The sequence below is a fragment of the Gallus gallus genome, chromosome 3, assembly GCF_016699485.2.
Source record: "Gallus gallus isolate bGalGal1 chromosome 3, bGalGal1.mat.broiler.GRCg7b, whole genome shotgun sequence".
NCBI lineage: Eukaryota > Metazoa > Chordata > Aves > Galliformes > Phasianidae > Gallus > Gallus gallus.
The window spans coordinates 82,549,104-82,569,907 of record NC_052534.1 but is presented as its reverse complement, the minus strand read 5'-3'; the positions used below and the strand labels follow the sequence as shown (position 1 = coordinate 82,569,907).

The following is a 20,804-nucleotide window of genomic DNA, read 5'->3' as shown; positions in this document are numbered from 1 at the left end:
AACTACCCCAGGGGTGGAAACACAGCCCTAGCATTTGTTATGTGTTGATATAGACCACCCTGGAAAATGGAGAAGCTCTTGAACACCAGCAATACTTTGATGACATTATCATGTGAAGCAACACAGCAGAAGTTTTTGACAAAGGGAATTCAAGTCATTCATTAGGCATAAAATCAGCTTGTTGTTCCTTGGGATGATCTACACTAGCTATTTCCTTTTCCTCCTCCCCCTTTCACTCCACTTCTATAACAGGATGGAGCTGTCATCTCTTTCCTTGAAGATCTTTTTCCAGACTTAAAATCCATCTTGCCAATATGCCCTTAGAAAAAACTTTCTGAGGATATAGCCACACACAGTTCCATATGACATTTGCTATAAATTCTGCATGACTTGAATAGCTATTTTGCATTCACAGTCCAGAAATACTAAGATAACGGGATAACAGAATCTGAAATAAAACAGAACTATGGCCAGCAGAAAAATGAGAAAGGCTAGGTATAGCAAGCTGTGGACAAGGCCTACTGAGGAGCTGAGTTTCATTTATGGTTGTCTTTAAAGTGACAAGTTTCTTAATGTCCAACCTGAACCTCCCCTGGCACAACTTGAGGCCAATTGCTCTTGTCCTGTCAGTAGTTACCTGGGACAAGAGGCTGACTCCCACCTCACCACAACCTCCCTTCAGATAGTTGTAGAGAGCAATAAGGTCTCCCTTGAGCATCTTCTTCTCCAGACTAAATAATCCCAGCTCCCACAACTGCTCCTCATAAAGCTTGTGCTCCAGATCCTTCACTAGTTTCTCATATGGTGTCTACAATCATAGAATCATAGACTAGCTTGGGTAGGAAGGCACCTCAAGGATCACGAAGATTCAGTGCTCCTGCTACAGACAGGGCCAGCAGCCTCCAGATCTGGCACTAGACCAGGTTGCCCAGGGCCCTATCCAACCTGGTCTTGAACACCTCCAGGGACTGAACATGCACAGCCTCTCTGGTCATCCTGTTCCAGCACCTCACCACTCTCTCTGTAAAGAACTTACCCCCGACATCCAATCTAACCCTTCCCTTTATGAACTTAAAACCATTCCCCCTTTAAATGCTGGAAGGTCTCCTCACAGCCTTCTCTTCCTGAACAAGCCCATTCACATGTAGAAACTTTCTACAGCATGCCCTTCTGAGGTCAGGCTATTTATTCTGGATGAAATTGGGAAAATCTTGGTTGCTGCCACAGCAGTTGAGTTTTGTAACTTAAATACTCAAGAAGCATCAAATACATTTTAGTGTATTTACCTTGCATGACTCTCATGCAGACTTGCTTAATGTGCTGATCAGTTGGTTCTTTTCCCTAGGATTAAAATATAATAATTTAAAAATAGTTGATGTTACAGTATATTTTGTAAGTATGACTTATGCTAAAGACAGTAGCTGTTCAATAAAAGGTGTTCCAGTCTCCAACTGAAGTCAATTTGACTAGGCAGGTGGGTATGTACTGTGTCTGTGTGATGCGCCCATGTCAAGACATGGCACACACACACCACAGGAGTGTGGTGAGCATAAGAAAATAGAAGTAAACTAAACACTGAGGTCCAAAGGACTAATTATATACAAACCCAATATTTTTCCTTTGTTTAAAAGTGTCTGTTGCAAGATACAGTGTATTTCGAACCCTACTGTAGTATTTCAGCTTCTCATGCATATGTGAGAAAAGGAGTAGTGCAAGTGACATCTAAGAGTTCAAGATACCAATTACATGAAGGCAGTACTTACAGCTGGACCTTGGCTGCCAGGCAGACCTGGAGCACCTTGTTCACCCTGCAAGCCTCGTGGTCCAGGTGCACCTCGTGGCCCTTCCATGCCAGGCAGTCCCCGACTTCCCTCCGGCCCACGGGAACCGGGGTCTCCAGGATTACCAACCTGGCAATGAAAGAATTTTAAATGACTGCTATGCTAGTGGTAGACTTATTCTGACACATCCAAATAGTGACAGTGGCTATTCATGAATGCAAAGTAACAGTCACTGGCATGAAGAATTGGTGCATAGATTCTTTTTATATAAGCATCTAGAGTCAGTGATGGTGCAATTTATAAAATTAAAAAGAGTTCCTCTCATTTCAAGAAAATATGTGGGAAAATAAGGTATTCTGTCAAAAAAAAAGAACCTTCATTGTAGTAACATGTGCAAGACAATGTTTTTACCACAGAACAGTCTCTTGGTTTGTACTGCCCTCATTCACGTCACATATGACTTCTCTGGACATTACGTGCTCTTTAGGATAAAAACTTTTCATTTCCCTCCTTGCTCCAAATGCCATTCCTCACAGAATACTACAGTATGATCTTGCATCATCTAGCCCCCAGGCTGGGCTTTGGAATACAAACTTTTGCTTTGTTTAAGTGTCAAACTGAGTTCACAGCACACAGGTTGGAGGGCCTAGGCTTCATTGTGCTGTCATAGGGAATGGAGCACCCTCACCCCAAGTGCTGTTGGCACTGTGCCACAACAGATGCACTTCCAGCTTACTGTGCTGAGGGAATGGATATAAAGAGCTGTTTTACTGGTATAGGCTCCTGTTCCCTGAGAAATGGAAGGGTTCATAGCCACATTAATATCACCACATAAGTACATTCTAGTAAATAAGCTATAGCTTTTGCTCCAGTAAATGTTCTAAGTGATTAAATAGAATGCAGAGTGAGACCTAGGCCAATTCTGAGTTACTTTCAGTATAAGTTACTGTACTACTGTTAATCAACAGTAGTGAAAACAAAAACAACCACAAGGAAGCTTTTTAACAAAATCCATGTGCATTTACAGCTCCCCAAGTCTCCCAGACAAAAAGGAAAAAAGGAAAGAAAAAAGAAGAAAAAGAGAAAGGAAAGGAAAAAAAATGACACAAAACAAACCACCCACTGAAAGCGATCCTCAAAACCATGGCCCATTAAATCCACAAGATGGAGCCATTTCCTTTCCATCTATGCTGCACTGCAGGCCCTGCCACCAGAAGGCCAGGAGAATTATACTTCCACTATTCTAATACTGAGGGCAAAATTTCCTTTGAGAGCTACACAACCAGGAAGACATCACTTCTTTCTTGCCCAGTCTGGCAAGCTGTCGGATATACTCATCCCCCTGCTCACCAGGATGACGAGCGCTCTAGGGTTTCATGCAGTGAAGAGAGAAAACCAGATTTCTCCCCTACTCCATCTCTTCCTTGTGTCCTTCCCATAAGATCTCAGCTAGCAGTAAATGCTGTCTAGCATGCATTTTCTTAACCCTAAAGGCACACTGGGCACCAAGAACACAAGCATAGCTCATTTTGTAACATTCAGACTCAATTCCCTGCAGGCAGAATTGCTGATTTGCTGATACTACAGCCCAAACTGTCATCTGCTGCAATAATCCTGCTCTTCAGTGACTCTGAAATAAAAGAACGCATTCAACTCTCAAATTTTGTTTCTTATGTGACATACAAGCTTCTGCTCACCTTCCATGTGAAAGCTGTTGAGGAATCAGGGCCAGAAGTACTTCCACACAGACAACATAGTTCTACTGACTCTTCCACAGTGTAAAGGCTACACTCTGCTTGAAGCCATTACACTGGGCACCCTGCTGCACCATTCCTCCACCATTTTGAGCAGTAGCCCAAAGAGCACGTTCATTACCATCTTAATTGTACTCAAAATTTAGAAAGAAGAAATGCTGTTGGAGCACATTTGACTTAATTGTGAGAGCTCATTATTTGTTTTCTCATTTCTACACCAGAAAATGAAAATGATCCATTTGATCTACCAGATCTCTGTAGTTCTGTAACAGTGCAGTTCTTTATACTTACAGATCCCTTTGCACCTGGTAATCCCATATCACCCTAAACAAAAATAACACACATCTTGTTAGAAAAGAGTACCCACTGTAACTGTCATCACAAATGCAGTAAATTTCACATTATTTTCCTGTATAAGTAAAAAAGCTCACACATTTAACATCCAAGGCACTTGTTGATTATGTTAAATTGGACTTCAAAATAATTCAAATTAATTACAATTTATTTGGAAATAAAACTTAAATCTCAGATTATTCTGTAAGATTCCTTTCTCATAAGAATTTCTGTATAGCACAAACAAGAAAGTATTTTTCTTACAACTGGCTTCGTCTTGCTTTTTTGTCAGAATCACAGATGTTTTACTATGTTGTGTTTGTTAGCCATGAGAAGTTGTTAACAGAAACGAGGCAGTTGTCCACTCAGTGTGCTACAGGGAAATCAAACCCCTAGGAATATCCATTCCCAGCAACATAGCTCCTGGCTTCCAGCAACCCCTCTACAGTTTGTCTGAGAATAGCAGTCTCACTATAGAGAAGTTTACATCTTTCATTCTGAATTAAAATTTAGAATTTAAAAAAGAGTTTTGGTTCAAAATCTTGGTTCACCTATGAAACATTAATTCCTCTACTTCAGTGTTATTGGATTACCCTTGGAAATATTTCAGAAAATTATATTCTACCGGTTCCTAAATGATGTTGGTGAAATAAGTGGTTTAGAAAGGCCAGAAAGGTCACCTTGTTTATTAATATATCTTAAGTCAAATAGAAATGACAGTTATCAGTTTAGAATCACAGAATGGCTTGGATTGGAAGGAACCTTAAAGCTCATCTAGTTCCAACCCCTTGCCATGGGCAGGATTGCCAACCATCAGATCAGGCTGCCCAGAGCTCCATCCAACCTGGCCTTGAATGCCTTCAGGGATGCAGCACTCACAGCTCTCTGGGCAACAAGTTCCAGTGCTTCTCCACTCACTGACTAAAAAATTTCCTCCTAATATCTAATCTAAATCTCCCCTCTTTCAGTTTAAAGACGTTCTTACTAGTCCTATCACTATCAGACCATGCAAAAAGTAAGTCTCCCTCCTGCTTATAAGATCCCTATTCTTAAAGGTTGCAATAAGGTCTCCCAAGATCCTTTTCTTCTTTAGGCTGAACAAGCCCAGCTCCCTCAGCCTTTCTTCATAGGGGAGGTGCTCCAACTCCCTGATCACGTTCATGGCCCTACTCTGGACCAGCTCCAACAGCTCCATGGGGACCCAGGACCTGGACACATTACTTCAGGTAGAGACTCACAAGGGGACAATACATACTGCATTAGTGCATTTCTCTTTCTCTAGGAAAAAAAAAATACCCTTTACCCAAGGGCACATGCCACACATTACCAATGTGAATTCACAACATGCCTCACTTCTTCAGTAGTATTACAGTGCCACTACCTCTTCTCAGATCAATCTCCCTCTAAAAGCCAGTTGCTTCAGCTTGTTACCAAGATGAAGGGAATACAGTGCATTTCAGTCAAATCTGTGTTATTAAGGTTAATTATTACCTGTGTTCCTACTTCACCTGAATTAATCTACCACTTCATCCTCGCTGCTTCAAAAACCAAGAATTTATATAAAAACATACACACACATATTTGTGTGAGTATGTATATATGTTTTTTATATACAAATACTTGGAGTATACACATAAACAGATCCCAGGAATATGTATATTTCTAAGAGCTTTAAAATAGCTGAAATATGTGATCAGGCTAATAGAACTGCTGTGCACCACAAGATGTCCGTTTAGTGTACAACTGAAATTGTATTTCCAACAATCAAATGTCGTGTTTGAAGTGCTCCAACAATATTTTGAAGTTTTAAGTAGCAACAAAGAAACATCAGATCCAGTGAAAAAAGAATAATAATGTCTTACTAAGTCACCCTTTTCTCCTGCATCTCCTTCTGATCCAGGTGCACCCTATAACCATAAAATAAAAACATACTATCAGCCTTCAGATCTAGTCAGTGCAATTTACGGCAGCATTTGGCAGCGTAAATTGAAAGTACTGTGACCTGTAGCATGACTTACTTGTTCACCCTTAGGTCCTGGTTCACCCGCTGAACCCTAAAAGGTTAAAGATACAAAAATATTTTACAATTTGAAACACAGAAACTTGATTAGTTTTTCTTTTATTCTATACAGTAGAGCTAAGCAGCAATTTCAAACTGGTCATGGTCTGTTCAGGAGAACTTTTGTCTCCATTTTCTATTTTTTAATTCCTTTTACTGAATGTATTTGGAACAGACAGTTCGGAGTTGCATACTATATCATGAGTAACGCAGTTAGCAACTTTTTAGTGCCTTCATAAATCATACTCATTTAGGAGAAAAATTAGATCTGTCCTCTTTGCTTATTAGTAATATCTACCGGGAAAGATAACAGGACTTCAGGGTTACACTACTATGGAAAACATTAAAGATTCTTCACAACCAAACTTCTAATGCCACTTCCCTGGTGCAAACTGTCAGGTAGAAAAAAATGTTGAGCAGGTTCAAAAGCATACTAAATTATCTTCAGTCCTTCCAACTATCTAGAATTAATGCAGTAGACCTTTAAAGTTGTAAATTCTTAAGAATGATAATGAAAGAACTTTAATCTTCCTAGATGATTAAGGCGACAGGCTGAAGGAAAGTAATAGCACGGAACATACAATACACTGCCACACTGCTTAGTACAGGTTCTGGCTGTCAAGCAGTAGCTGATCTCTCCCTCATATGTCAGATATTCTTGCAGAAGCTACAACACCACTCTGAAAGTTGAAGTTATAAGTAAAAATCCAGTAAGTATCATATTTTCCATCTCTATTGAAGTGTTCTGTGTATCTGTAAGACATATGAGCCTTGGTATTGTGGGATAAACACATCCAGACACTCACAATTTCAGTCATAATCTTGTCTTGATTACTATTTAATTTTCAGTGTTTTTGAGCAGCATCATCTCTAGAATGTTTATCACAACATAAAGCCAAATTACATGTATCTTAAAATTTACATTCTGCCCATCCCCTCCTCTTTTTTCTTTTTAAATTGACTTTATCTTAGAATCCTGTAAAAAATATTAAAATGTACCTATTTGGACAGGCATGAACCAAATTAATGACCTTATTAATTTTGAGAATAAATAGTTTCTTTTCTATAGTAGAAGTACTTCATCTGTAGAACAGTGTACCACTTAAGAACATGTTAATATTTGTGTTTTGTTTGAAAAACAATCACACTCTCCTTACTTTTGTTTGCAGACTGTGCACATTCAAAGATTTTCATTCCAAATTACAAAAATTGTACATATATTATGTTTTTTGTTAAGCTAGACAGATGCACTACTTTTTCTGCAGTTTCAGAGATCCATTAAATTCCTATAAGATATAGGCAGAGGATATGGTGTAACATCTGCAACTTCTCAAATTCAGATTTGTCTTCATGTTGACAAGGACGAAGAGCCAATACTAAATTATCCACTCACCTAAGCAGTGGAAACCACAGACCTATTTAACATTCAGACTCTGTCAAGCAACACAGAAACCATTTTGTCTAAAGTATTCTCAAAATCACACCTTATTAAGGTTTTCCAATTACTAAAAAAAAAAAAAAAAGACATTGATTTCCAACCTAACATAGTGGTCTTTGTGTTGTTTTTCTTTTCTTTTGAGAAACAAAACTGCAAATAGATGATGAGAGTGTGAGAAGCTTTTACTGTTGTGCAACATGATCTGTAGTATTTGTATTGGCAAACATAAAAATCACAGTTGAAACAATCTGAAGCTATTACATTGTCTCCCACAATTTCAATTGAGACAATAGGGTAAGATGTCAGAATATGAAAAATCTTACTTTTTTGACATACTATTTATTTGTGAAAATCCCTCCCAAATCATGCTTAAGAATTTTTTCAGAGACTGCGTTATTTAACAGCACCAAGGAACATATTCAAGGAACATATCAAGGAACATCAAGGTCTGGGTCTTGGTCTGGTACTATTTAATTTACTGACATAGACAGAACCAGATGCAGCTGCAAGTTGAACAGAGTAGAGAAATAATAGTGTGGCATGGTGTGATCACTCTTTAGGCTTATGACTTGGCATACATCCTGGCAAAATTCCTGCCATGTCAAGCCTGATGCAAAAAATTCACTCCAGTCTCTATGGCACTGAAGAAAAAAGCTGAACCAAGGACAAGTGAATTCAGTTGGCACGTATCTCAAAACATAAAAGGTAAAAATCAGTTATAGAATGAGACCATTCTATAGGTAGGATAGATTTCTGGACTTTAAGATGCTTGCACTGGGCATGAAGCTGACCCTAGAATACAAAAAAAAACTCTAGGAAGAAGGTACTGGCAACTGCTAGTTAGACAAAAGAAATCTCCTGACTGTAGCCTAAATCTGAATGGGTTTATACACAGCATCTACATTCTATTTTTATCCTAGAAGTCAAGACCCTTTATATGACTGATGATGAGAAACAGGCATCTCTGGAAGGAGATTTTCAGCACTGCAACACATAAAAAATTCCTTCTGTATTTGCTTCTCTAAGTGTTTTCATTCTCCCTCAGCAAGAAGTTAACGTATGAATCATTGTCAATCTGGTAAGAAAAGAGTTATTTGTATCAACTTACATTTTACTAGAAACATATCTCTGATCTAAACACTAAAAAAAAAAAAAAATCCATGTGAAGAAATACTTTAAGGATAGCAGACCACCTTGAAACATTTTTAAGTACCTGAGCAGCTTTAGAAACCTGACAAAAGCTACTGCAAGCCCTGATTTACTGCACATGTGGGGCAAACCAAGGGCAAGGTTCCTCTGTACAAGGAAAGATATCTACAGCAGCGATACCAGCACTTGACTAAGAGCCCTGTATGCTTCCCTGATTGTAGGGGAAAGTAAGAGGAACTTTAAAGTGCAATTCATTTCATGTGAAGTAGATGCTTGAAATAGGAATGATGAATTACATCCTCTCTAGACTCCTATTAACAAGATTCTAAGAGAAGATCAATGACATTTTAGTTTTTACAAAAAGTCTTTATTGACATCTGTCCAGCAAACAGGGATATCTTCTTGCAGAAGCCCAATTCTTCTCTTCTAACAAAATACTTGTTAACAACAAAATATTTAGATCCTGTAATTGTGCCTGCATACACAGGTGTTTCAATAATTGCATTACTATAGCAGATCCTAAGACATAAGCCCCTAAATGTTTCAAATTTTAAATAAACAAACAAACACCAATAATCTCAGGTAAATCTCTAAGTACTGTCATGTAATTCCCTGCATATTTTATGATCTGTAGGTATTTAATGCGCCCTAAAGAGCACCTAACAAATCTACATTCAAAAGAAGCAACAAGACATGAATTTATGTAAGAAACTGCAAACTATGCCCAGATTATTGTATTTTCTTCTGATGCCAAAGCCCAGATGGTATATATGAGCACTTTTCTTACCCGGTCACCCTTACCACCAGGTAGGCCTGGAGGACCTGGCAGTCCAGGAAGTCCGATGTCACCCTGGGGACCCTGTGAAAACAAATTAAGGATGTAAACTTACCCAGTCTGTTCTAGAATAAACATTCTCAGTACAGTGCCAATTTGATTGAAGATGATTATCTGATCAAAATAGAGCTGATCCCAAATGCATCCTTTTAAACAGCATTGTACTATAATTTTACTGCAAACATAAGAGAAATGGCTAGCAGGGCTTTCCACCCTTCAGTCCCTCAACTGCAGCCTGGTTCCCTTAAAAATACTTTCTAAGATCTTACCCTCTGTGATTTATGCATTCCTCTGTAACAGCAGGCTCTTTCAGCCAAAACCTCCCCAGCTCTGCTTCTGACAGTTATTGTATAAATACTGCTGGAGCAGTAGTAAAAGGTGGCATTCATAATCTGCTCCATTTGATAGTTTCATGTAGCTGTTAGCAGAAAGACTGACTTTCACTGCTCCTGTTCCCCAACTGCATGCAGACCACACAGGGGTGCACAACCCAAATTCTCACATCACTGAGACCTTTTCTTTCTTTTTTTTCTTTTTTTTTTTTTTAAGTAGAAAAAGTCACACATCTCCATATGCTTCAAAACAACATTTGCTAATACTAGCACAGTTGGAGAGGACCGAAAAAGAAACTCAACAATCACTCATTTCAGCATTATTTTCAGCTCCCTGCTTAGACAAATGGCTAAGTGTAATTCCAGTTGATACTACAGCTCTTGGAAGTAAACACAAGCACTGAATATGGAAATAAACTGCTTACCCATTTCCCTGGTAAACCTGGAGGACCTGCAGGACCTGGCTCTCCTCTGCTACCCTTATAGGAAACAGAAGGACATTGTTACCTCCCAAAATATTTCTGGCAAACTGGAAATACAGCATGATTTTATTCTTAATGTTTAGTGAGTGATACAACCTAGTAGTTGGCTTTAATCAAGATTTATTACTGCAAAAAATAAAAATAAAAATCGTGCATTACAAGTATTGAAAGACTGAGAAATGCAAAAATTAAGTTACAATGGCACACAATTAGTTAGCATTAGATGATTCAACTAATTAATTCTGATGAGTGCTTATTCACAACAGAGCCTCCTTCATGTCTCTGCACATGAAAGTTACCTGTTAGGAATGCATATATCTCACTAAGACAGTTCTAATGGGTATTCTGATAGGTGAACTCTTAGCTTTAGGTTTATGCTTAATTCCATCAAATGACCACAATTAAGCATAATTTACAAACTTAACACTCATGTCAAAAAACATCAGATGAGCATATATTTTTCTTTTTATATTTTAAATGCCGTCTTCAAAATCTGAGAGAGTACATGATCCCATATTGTGAATGACAAATCTGACAAACGTATACAGAAGTCACACTTAGCAAATGCACAGAGGTAAAAATGCTTGTCTATGTATGTCTAGACTGTTACAGGGATGGGAAAACTTTTAAAATCCCCATTCACAGTAGTGGTAAGTATAAATATGCTCTTAACTGGATTTTTACTTTATATCTTCACTTCAAATATTTTAATGCATTCAGATCATCATATACACATTGGTGCAATAACTTCATTTTTAATACAGCAATTTGAATATATATTATGGGTAAACCTGACCTTGAATCAATTTTTCTAAAGTATTTTTGAAATAAAGTACCTTTCTCAAAGGGTTGTCTCTTATGACCAAACATTTTAGAACAGCTTAATAAGCTTTCTACTCTCACTTGTACTGATAAATTCAAACACTGACTCAATACAAGCCTAAATCTCACTTGAGACACTTCTCTTACAGCTACGTGATTAGTAAATACATGAGTAGTACTTGCTATAAAAGCATGATGTATAATTTAAGATCATAAAATACCAAGAATAAAAGTTACTATTACTGCTGTATATAGCATAGAAAACTTTGAGTAAAAGCAGATCTAATTTTAGTAAAGTATACAATATGTAATTTCAAATATAATTATTTTCTTAGTAAGAAGAAAAATTTTGTGACATACTAAACAATGAAAGGAGGTGGCAGACTTAAAAATGTGTTTTACACCAGGTCATAAACGAAGAAATGAACCCTACAGTTCCAGAAGTAATGAGGTATCCTGGGGAGATCAGAGAACCAAACACAGACATACTTCCATTCATCTCCTCCAAAATATCCTAACATGCTAAAGTTACTATCCTTTTCAAGTACTTTTTGTTCAGTTTCTAGAAGCCTTTTCAAGTTGAAAGAAGGAAAGAAGGAAAGAAGGAAAGAAGGAAAGAAGGAAAGAAGGAAAGAAGGAAAGAAGGAAAGAAGGAAAGAAGGAAAGAAGGAAAGAAGGAAAGAAGGAAAGAAGGAAAGAAGGAAAGGAGCCCCTCAAATCACCTTCATTTTACTACTCAGAAAAGGCACTTCTGAAAATCTGTTTTTTAATTGCATAATTCAGTAGTACATCTCTGACCCAGAATACTATTACATTTCTGAGAAGAGAAGGGTGAAAAATATGATTGGTATTAAAAATTTTCTCCTTGTGTATGTCATACCATTCATGTCTGAATGCTATACAGCCATAAAACAAAATCTTCCTTCCATAGGATTTAACTCATAGTAAAAGCCTTAAGCACATCAAAGTTTCTGCAGGTCAAAAACAATACAATCACGTCTTTCATTTTACATTACATGTAAAAAAATCCTTTCTTAAACAGACACTGTAGGCACTTTTCAAACAACAGTGCTTTTCTGAAATGGTAAAAAAGAACAGAAAATCACAATACAAAAGTATAGCATATAGCTAATGGCATGTTTCTCATAAACGTTGACATTATGTCTGTAAGGACAGATTATAACAAATTAACGGCCAACACTGGAGGACCTACAGATGATACGTTTTACAGAATAAGAGAGGAACTGTAAAGCAAAGAACAAACAGGAATCCTCCCCGCCTATGTGACTGAAATGGCCGTGGGTTGAGATTCTCACAGAGCTATTCATAGAATCACCAAGACTGGAAAAGACCCCCAAGACCTCATCCATCTGTCCACCTACAACCAATAATTCCCCCACTAAACCATGTCCCTTAGTACCACATCTAAGCATTTCTTGGACATCTCCAGGAGCAGTGACTCCACCACCACCATTATAGTTGTTAAGATAATGGAATACACACTTCAGGGTAGGTCAGATAAGGACAAATATTGTCTAAGACTCAGAAAATTATTAAGGTGAAAGTAATCTAAGATGTTGAAAACAGTATTCTCATCTACACTTAGGTCATTCAACATTTCAGCATCAAATCAAGCTACTTTCTAAGCTGTTTCTTCTCAATGAACAGAGAAACAAAAGCATCTCCAGAGACTAAGTCAACCCAGGCAGTCTGAATAGTCACTCTAACTCACACTCAAAAGTCTCTCATAAGCAGGTATGGTATAAAATTTTATGAAGCTAGACATTCAAACTCTATTGCTAATGTTAGGAAAATATGTGTTTTTGTGAAAGTATTTATGATGTGATGCATATGCTTGTCTGCATATGCATCAATGTTCTGCTCAATTTACTTAGCAAGTACTGAACTTTAAGTTAAAGTGGTCCAACCTCTCTTTTCACTTCAAGACCATAGGATGGGATTTATATTTTCCTAATATAACCAATTTAAAGGTTAAATAGCTGAAGAGAAACAAAGGATAAAAAAGGGAAGAGGGGAAGAAGTGCCTATATTTCCTGTAAATAAAAGGTGAGAAATTAAATCTTGTATAGCATGGCTATATTCCACTGATTAGCAATGACACACTGATGTTTGAGCTTTGCTTCCTTCAGGCCACCTGCCAGGATAACCGGCTTAGAAAAATTGAAATCAGAAATGAATTTGGTAATTACTTGGATTGGCTACTATAACATGAATGAAACAAAGCTAACTGACAGAACAATTTGAGTGGAATTTGATTTAGAAACAAAAGACAAAATTTACATCTTCCTCCAGTTCTTTTTCTGTTTTGCAGAGCAGATGAATATGAAACTAAAGAAACAATATAAAACTTTTCTTTTTTTTTTTTTCCTCTCAGTTGCCAATTCAAGTTTACCAAGGAAAAAGAATGATTGAATAAAATGGTATTTCTGAAAGCATTTTTCTTCTAAGGAGAGATGTTAGTGGTCAGCTAAGGATCTCCCAGTGTGGGTTTTCTTAATTTTTTATTAGTTCTATCTATCTTCTTTTCTGTGACTTAATATCTTCACTATGAAATTGTAAATGTTTACAGACTTGCAAAAGGCCAAAATTTTGACGCTTCAATTACAACAGTTGCTTAATAATGAAAATTACACAGAAATAGCATGACTTATGCCAGAGCATGCTGCAGTATTTTGGAAACAGTAGAGAAGTACTATATTTCCCTCACAAACTGAGCAACTGATGAAAGTTTAATAGCTCCATCATGTTGAAATTAAATTTTCTCTTAAAAAGTTGTCTTTTGCAAGTAGCTGAATCAGAACAGCCAAGAAATGTTTTAATATAACATAAATATAGATGTTTCTCCCTATGCCCTAGATACCAGTTTGTAGTCCACTTTAGCAGTCAGCCTTGTTATTACCCCACAGACCTCCACATCAGAGTGCTGGCTCTTCTGGAACTACCAGCCATGCTGTCTTTCCTCGGTAGTGAAAAAGAGAACACAGGTAAGTGAAATGAGAGCATGAAGAGGATCCCTACGTGACTCCTACCATGCAGCACTATAGAAATGAAGTTCTTTTCCATAACCTGCAAAATATTAAGAGTTTTTCCATTTCTGAGGAAGAAGTCCATCCTCTCTTGACATATGCCAGAGTATTCTACTGTCAAGAGCGAAATGGAGCAAAGGGTAAAGGGGAAAGGAATGAACTGAGGTGAACATTAAAGAGAATAATTTGAAATAGGAATGAGAAGGACAAGAAAAACACTGGAAGAGTAACCACAAAATCCACAGGCTTTGAAAGTATTTGGGAATGAAACTGGTCAGAAACTGGCAAACTTTGAAGTTGTGAGAAAATTTCAAAATCTGAAAAAATACAAAAATATTCACAAGAAGAAAGGTCTCCTTAGAGAAATTATAAAAGCTTTTCTCAGCTTATTTTCAAAATTTCTAGTCTCAAAAGAGATGGGGCGCAGAATTATTTAGCTGACAGATTTTTTTTTTCCCTGGAAATGTAAGGACAGATTCCTTGAAGCAGAGACTTAAATACACCCACTACATACACTTGCTGCAGGAGGAAGAGAAAATAGACCTTATTCTGCACTGAAAATAAATACAAACTCAACTTGGACCACATCTTACTGAGATTCAATAATCCAACATTTTGTTCTTTCTGAACAAAAAAATCCTTGTTTCAGTTTTCTGCACTGAAGAGATGTATTTCCTGTATTCCCAAAGAAAAGCAAAGCTATTCCAGCAATACATTGCCTGTAGTTGGAAGGAGGATCCAAGGCTCTTTTTAACTTCAAAGGAGCTACAGATGAGTAGGATACTACTTAATGCTCTTTATGCAAATTTGCATTATTATCAGTAACGCATTTTCTTTTTCCTTTTTATATTGACCAAAAGGTTTGGTTTCTATGACTTTGCTCAGATTTTCACATTTTCTGAAACAAATGCACTCTGTAATGACAAAGTAATGGTAAGTTATCCAGATGTCTTGCTGCTCTCTAGAGATATAAACAGAAACTTCATTGTATTTAATCTGCGTTAGATGTTTTTGTCTGACTGCAAGGTTACAAATAATTAACCTTGCATGTCAGCTCCTGTTTTTCGGACTGCTGATTTTGTAAATTCATGTTCACATCGAGAGGATTAAAAGCATAGTTCAGCAGATTACCTTGCATTATCAGAGTGGGCAATTACTTTGGTCTGATTCAGTTATAATTCTTATTCCTGTTACAAGTATACAAAATATTAACTGAAGAAGAATTTAAAAAAATTGGAGTACATGCAACACTTTTAAGCACAAACAACAAAATTAAATGTTTATGAGTTGGAGATATGGGTAGCTGGAAATACTGTATTCCACTCTAGTGAGCATATGCTTCTATAATCTCCTTTATATACCACTCGTAAGTAGCTGTGGGCACATCAGCATTCATGCAAAGATTCAGTCTAAAATCCATGTGATCTCATGAATTGGCACATAATAATGCAAAGATAGAAGAAAATTGAAGAAAACTAAGACTGTTACTGCATGTTTAAAGACACAAAAGAGTTAATTCAGAAAATATACTACTGAGACATTAAATACTCTTACAAATACATCCCTGACAGTAATTCCCTAAACCATGTATGAGGATATTCCTACAATTGCAAGAGTAAATCATTTATGTACAATACCAGAAGCACAGCAGATTCCAGGAAAGCATCCCTACAATACCAGTGGTAAGAGAGAAGCCTGAAAAGCAATAGCTTATAGAGCCCAGAACCTTGTGAGTCTTGTCAGTGCAGTCAGATTGAATTTTGCTGTATCAAAATTCTCTTTGAATCCCTGATCCCTTCATCCTTCACAGGAGATTAACAGCAAAGGGAAGTTAGAACAGCCTCATGTGACTTTAATCCATGCCAGTAAAACAAAAGTGTTTCTAAGTAGAGATAAATGCTATATTTCACATCAGTTTCATTCATAATGCAAACCAGAAAGGGCCAAGGCACAGGCCCAAGCAGCATCCCATCATCATCGATGATAGACTGTTTGGCTCAAGCCACTTCACATTTTCCTAGACAATTCCCACGAACAGTCTTGGGAACACAGGCATGAGAATATTTCCAGCATGCAGATTGAGAGCACGTAGCCTACTCTTGAAAATAAGGGAGTTGGTGTTCAGAGATTATAACAGTATGAAGATAACCCATGTCATGCCAGTCGACAAAAGGGGCCAAAGAAGTCTCCAGTCATTCGCTTTACAGTGGAGGACAGGCAACGACCCTTCCTCTATGCTGTGCCTCACTGTTCATGTTATTTGCACTACAAATAGGTTCTAGCAGCAACAACAGCTACATTCTGAATCTGTGGTCCAAAGTTCAGTTTTGTAACATATGGTCTCAGCACTTAAATGTTTATAGCTGTAACAGTCAAATAAAAGGGTAGATGATCTACCAATAGCTAATGTATTCAAGCTTTTTAATGTCAGTGGTGGAAGTTGACAGTTGCAATGAAAGAACAGCAGTTCAATGCTAGTTTTCTGTCACAAACCACCCTCATTCCCTCTGTTCAGGCTTTAGCTCAGCCTATTTAAAAACAGACTATATTGTGGTTTAAACCAGTAGATGGCTCAGCACAACACAGTCATTTACTCACTCCCCCCTTTTGGTGGGATAAGGGAGAGAACCAGGAAAAAAGGTAGAACTTGTGGGTTGAGATGAAACTACTTGCTAAGACAGAGAAAAGGAAAAGGATAATAATTATATCTATCTATCTATATATAAATGTATATAACAAGTGATGCACAAGCAATTGCTCATTGACACCAACCAATGCCCAGCTTGCCCCCCAAGCAGCAGAAGAGAGCAACATACACTCCCAACCCCTTCAAAACTCCTTCTATGTGATGTCATATGGTATAGAATATCCCTTTGGCAAGTTTAAATCAGCTGTTCTAATTCTGTTCCCTCCCAGTTCCTCAGGCCCTTCACTGAGAATGACCTTGGCTTGGTTCAACACTGATGAGCAGAAACTATAAAAATTGGTGTGTTAGCAGCATTGTTTTTCTCCTAGAACCAAAAACTTAGCACCATACCAGAAACTCTGAAGAAAAAAATCCATCCCAGCTGAAGCTAAGACAGACCAGAAACAAAGGTTTAGAATTTAATATATCATCAAAGCTGAAAATAGTTTTGAGACATGTGTTTATGAATTTCTCTACGTGACAATGCCCATCCACCTGGTATAGGTCAAAGTTAAAAATAATAATAATAATAATAATAAAAGTTAGTATTTATGTTAAAAATTATCACTTGAACTGAGTAATATCTGTAACTAGCAGTTAGGTGCACCAACAGTAACTTGGGACACTGAAGTACTACATACACTCAGAAATGTATTCAATACTTACCGGTGGTCCCCGGGGTCCCGTTGGACCTGCTTCCCCCTCTGGTCCCTGTTCACCCTGTTTTGGGGATAGGAATGATGCAACAAATTTGAAAAACAATTTCTATGCAAGATTTTCATTTTTCTAGATCTTTTGAATGAGTTTAATGGTCTTACCGGTTTGCCAGAATTTCCCATCAAACCCGGCACTCCAGGAGGACCTCTATTACCCTGTTGGACAGAAGACAAGAATAAGCTCAAAACAAACAAACAAACAAACAACAACAACAAAAAAAAACAGTATTTATTATTTTTTAACTTTCACCTTTATTTTGGTTTTAGTTTAACTTTTACATAATGCCTTCTGTATGATTTTTCAGAAGTCAGATTATTTTACTATTTTGTTGAATTTCTACTGACAATTGCCAAATAGACTTTCTAGCCGCTCTCAAATCTCAAATGGAAAATACATGGATAACTTGTAAACTCAGTTGAAATTCAGGCCTTAGTCTAGTCTTCATTTTCATTTGCTAAAAACTGACTCAAACTTTCTGATGTGAAACATTCTATATTCTCAATCACATGATTTTTAAAGCAAAATTGGAATTGGTGTTGCCATTTTTTTTTAGAGAGACACAATCACAATCTCTGCAATTCAATCAATTTATTACAGCTATAAATTATTATGATTCAATCAACTTATCACAGCTATAGATATTCTATAAATATGAGATTTCTCTTTTCAAACAGTTCTGAGGTACCCATGTCACACACATCCTCTAGCAATGACTTCCATGTTTTGAAAGGAACTGGCCTTTTTACTATGGTTTAGCACCAGGAATCATCGCAAACAGATCATACAGAAAAGAATCATCAAAAAAACATGAAACTACAAATAACAGAAGAATCTACTCGATTCTTCTAGCTAAAAGCTTGTTACTCATCACAATAAAAAATTAACTGAGTACTTTAAAACTTTATAAACACAAGTACAGCCTTATAAGAAAGTAAATGTTCACTATGACTTACCTTTGGGCCAGGAATCCCTTTCATACCTGGAGAGCCTGGTAAACCCTAAAAGAAATAGCATTTAAAGTGTTTGTTTGTTTTTAAGGGGATTGGAAAGTGTTAAATAATCAGTATCTCGCAATGATGTATTCCTAATCCTTTTACTATGTATCAGAGCACTTCTATCCAGTGATGGACAAGCTTGAATTCTTCCTGTTCAGAGAGTAACAGTCAGGGGGAACGTCATAAATTGGCAAAAATAGCATGGAATAGTGAGGAGTCATGATTTTTTATGGCTTAGATTAGAAATAGGTCTTCACCCTAGTGTCTTAATACTAGAGGTGGGGAGTCTAAAAGATACTTCTTTGTATACATTTCATACCCTCATCACTTGAACAAGAGCTCACAGCAAATATGCTTTCACCAAATTTTCTTCCAAACTGAAGAGCTCACTTCATTTTACAAATCTACTTCCAATTCTGCTTTAATATATCTTCTTCAGTATATACTCACAGCAATTACTCAAATAGCATAATATTTCAATCAAGTTTCTATCTGGCTTCTGACAACTGGCACAGTTTTCAAACATAATTAGTTAACATAAGAGGAGTATCTTCAAAAGTAGTCCCAAAACACTTCTAATTCCCTATAACCACATTACAGGGATATACACTGGAAAATATTTCTTCAGAAAAAAAACACATGATGCATTCCAGATATTCTGGTCCAGCAAAATATGAAAATGAAGTGATTATTCACTGGGATATGCTAGACAAGCAGGTCAGCTCTTCCAGCTCACTCTCGAAAGCTGTGTACCCCTAAAAATGTTGTCCAAAGAAGGGCAACAAGGCCTGTGTAGTACCTGGAGAATATGCCCTATGAGGAGTGACTAAAGGAGCTGGGGCTGTTTAGTCTGGGAAGAGGAGGCTGAGGGGAGACCTTATTGCTCTCTTCCAATATCTGAAAGGTGCTTACAGCGAGAGCTCTCTTCTCACTGCTGACAGGTGACAGGACGAGGGGAAATGGCCTCAAGTTGCACCAGCGGAGGTTTAGGTTGGATATCAGGAAAAACTTCTTTACAGAAAGGGTTGTTAAGCACTGGAATAGGCTCCCCAGGGAGGTGGTTGAGTCACCATCCCTGGATGTATTCGAAAACCATTTGGATGTGGTGCTCAGGGACATGATTTAGCAGAGAGTTGTTAGAGTTAGGGTAGTGTGGTTAGGTTGTGGTCAGACTTGGTGATCTTGAAGGTCTTTTCCAACCTGAGCAATTCTAATTCTCAACCAGCTCTAACTGTGAGGTCACATAAAAAAATATTAAAAAGGTCTCAGATAAAAGAAACCATAGGAGAACTGCACACTGGCAACAAACTTTTGTACACTGTTCTTCACTACAGTAACACAAAGAGATTAAATTTTTTGTGCAGATCAATTTTGGATACACAGAGCTGAATCTAGAGCACTAGATTTGCTCTTCCTTCATCTGTTGATCAGATTTTCACTCATGTTACTCCAGCAGGAGTGCCAAAATCAGCTTTTATGTGGTTTCAATAGAATCTAACTTCCAATAGAAAAACACTAGAAACTTACTGGCAATCCTGGAGGTCCTGTATCACCTGGAGTACCGGGTTTTCCTGGTTCACCCTGAAAAACATTTTAATTTGTAACTTATGCAAATCAAAGCTAAAGGAATGCTTCGCTTCTGGAACACAGAGCTGAAATGTTTCGAACTGGAGGATGAGAACTTTTATTTATTAACCTTATGTGCATAAAATCATGTGCAGTGGCACAATAAAAAGCCACATGACTGAAGAAATCTAGAGCAGTATCAAATGTACATAAATTAAAAGCATGCCAGCTGCACCTTACCTTTGCTCCGGGCATTCCAGGGATACCTTCCCGGCCATCAACTCCTGGCAAGCCCTTGAAAAACAGAACAATCATATTGTTGGAGAGATTGCACTCAACTACTTTGCTATATAAATCAGTATAACACAACATAAATGAAGAAATATACATACAGACTCTCCTTTAGGCCCAGGGAGACCGTTTATTCCTCTTGTCCCTTGAGGACCCTAAGAATGATAATTTTGAAAAATGAAAATAAATACATCAAAATGATAGGTGCAAAGAATATCAACCTATACTTATTCAGATATGCACATTTGGTTATATACAGCTTATAAATATAAGGTATAATTGGCACTCTCAGTGTCTGCAAGTCAACATGATTTGAAATTTGTGCTTACTCTTTCTCCCTTTGGACCCTCTTCTCCCACTGGACCTCTCTGTCCTTGATCCCCCTAAAAATAAATAAATAAATAAATTTAGCAATGAATCAGTGTAAAATTACTTGTATTCATTAACTAAAACCAACAGTTTAATTCATTCGGGTGAATAGAATCTTTCTGTGGTCTCTTTGGTACTGTGGCTACCC

General features: G+C 37.4%; 1 protein-coding gene and 1 long non-coding RNA gene across 3 annotated transcripts in view; one reads left to right on the top strand and one right to left on the bottom strand.

The window, feature by feature from the left end:
- COL9A1 (collagen type IX alpha 1 chain) overlaps nucleotides 1-20,804 on the bottom strand; it is a 66,076-nt gene that overhangs the window by 6,847 nt on the left and 38,425 nt on the right. For both annotated transcript variants that reach the window (NM_001100911.2, XM_040697332.2), the window contains 14 exons: nucleotides 20,617-20,670; nucleotides 20,389-20,442; nucleotides 20,237-20,290; nucleotides 19,958-20,011; nucleotides 18,389-18,433; nucleotides 17,537-17,590; nucleotides 17,385-17,438; nucleotides 10,107-10,160; nucleotides 9,302-9,373; nucleotides 5,887-5,922; nucleotides 5,731-5,775; nucleotides 3,827-3,859; nucleotides 1,764-1,910; nucleotides 1,287-1,341 (listed from right to left, as the gene is read on the bottom strand). In NM_001100911.2, the coding sequence (NP_001094381.1) occupies nucleotides 1,287-1,341; nucleotides 1,764-1,910; nucleotides 3,827-3,859; nucleotides 5,731-5,775; nucleotides 5,887-5,922; nucleotides 9,302-9,373; nucleotides 10,107-10,160; nucleotides 17,385-17,438; nucleotides 17,537-17,590; nucleotides 18,389-18,433; nucleotides 19,958-20,011; nucleotides 20,237-20,290; nucleotides 20,389-20,442; nucleotides 20,617-20,670 (811 nt within the window). The remainder of the gene's footprint in view (nucleotides 1-1,286; nucleotides 1,342-1,763; nucleotides 1,911-3,826; nucleotides 3,860-5,730; nucleotides 5,776-5,886; nucleotides 5,923-9,301; nucleotides 9,374-10,106; nucleotides 10,161-17,384; nucleotides 17,439-17,536; nucleotides 17,591-18,388; nucleotides 18,434-19,957; nucleotides 20,012-20,236; nucleotides 20,291-20,388; nucleotides 20,443-20,616; nucleotides 20,671-20,804) is intronic.
- LOC121110180 lies at nucleotides 6,517-11,847 on the top strand. Its single transcript, XR_005858489.2, has 3 exons — nucleotides 6,517-6,637; nucleotides 8,286-8,443; nucleotides 9,149-11,847. It is a non-coding gene; the product is annotated as an uncharacterized LOC121110180 (long non-coding RNA).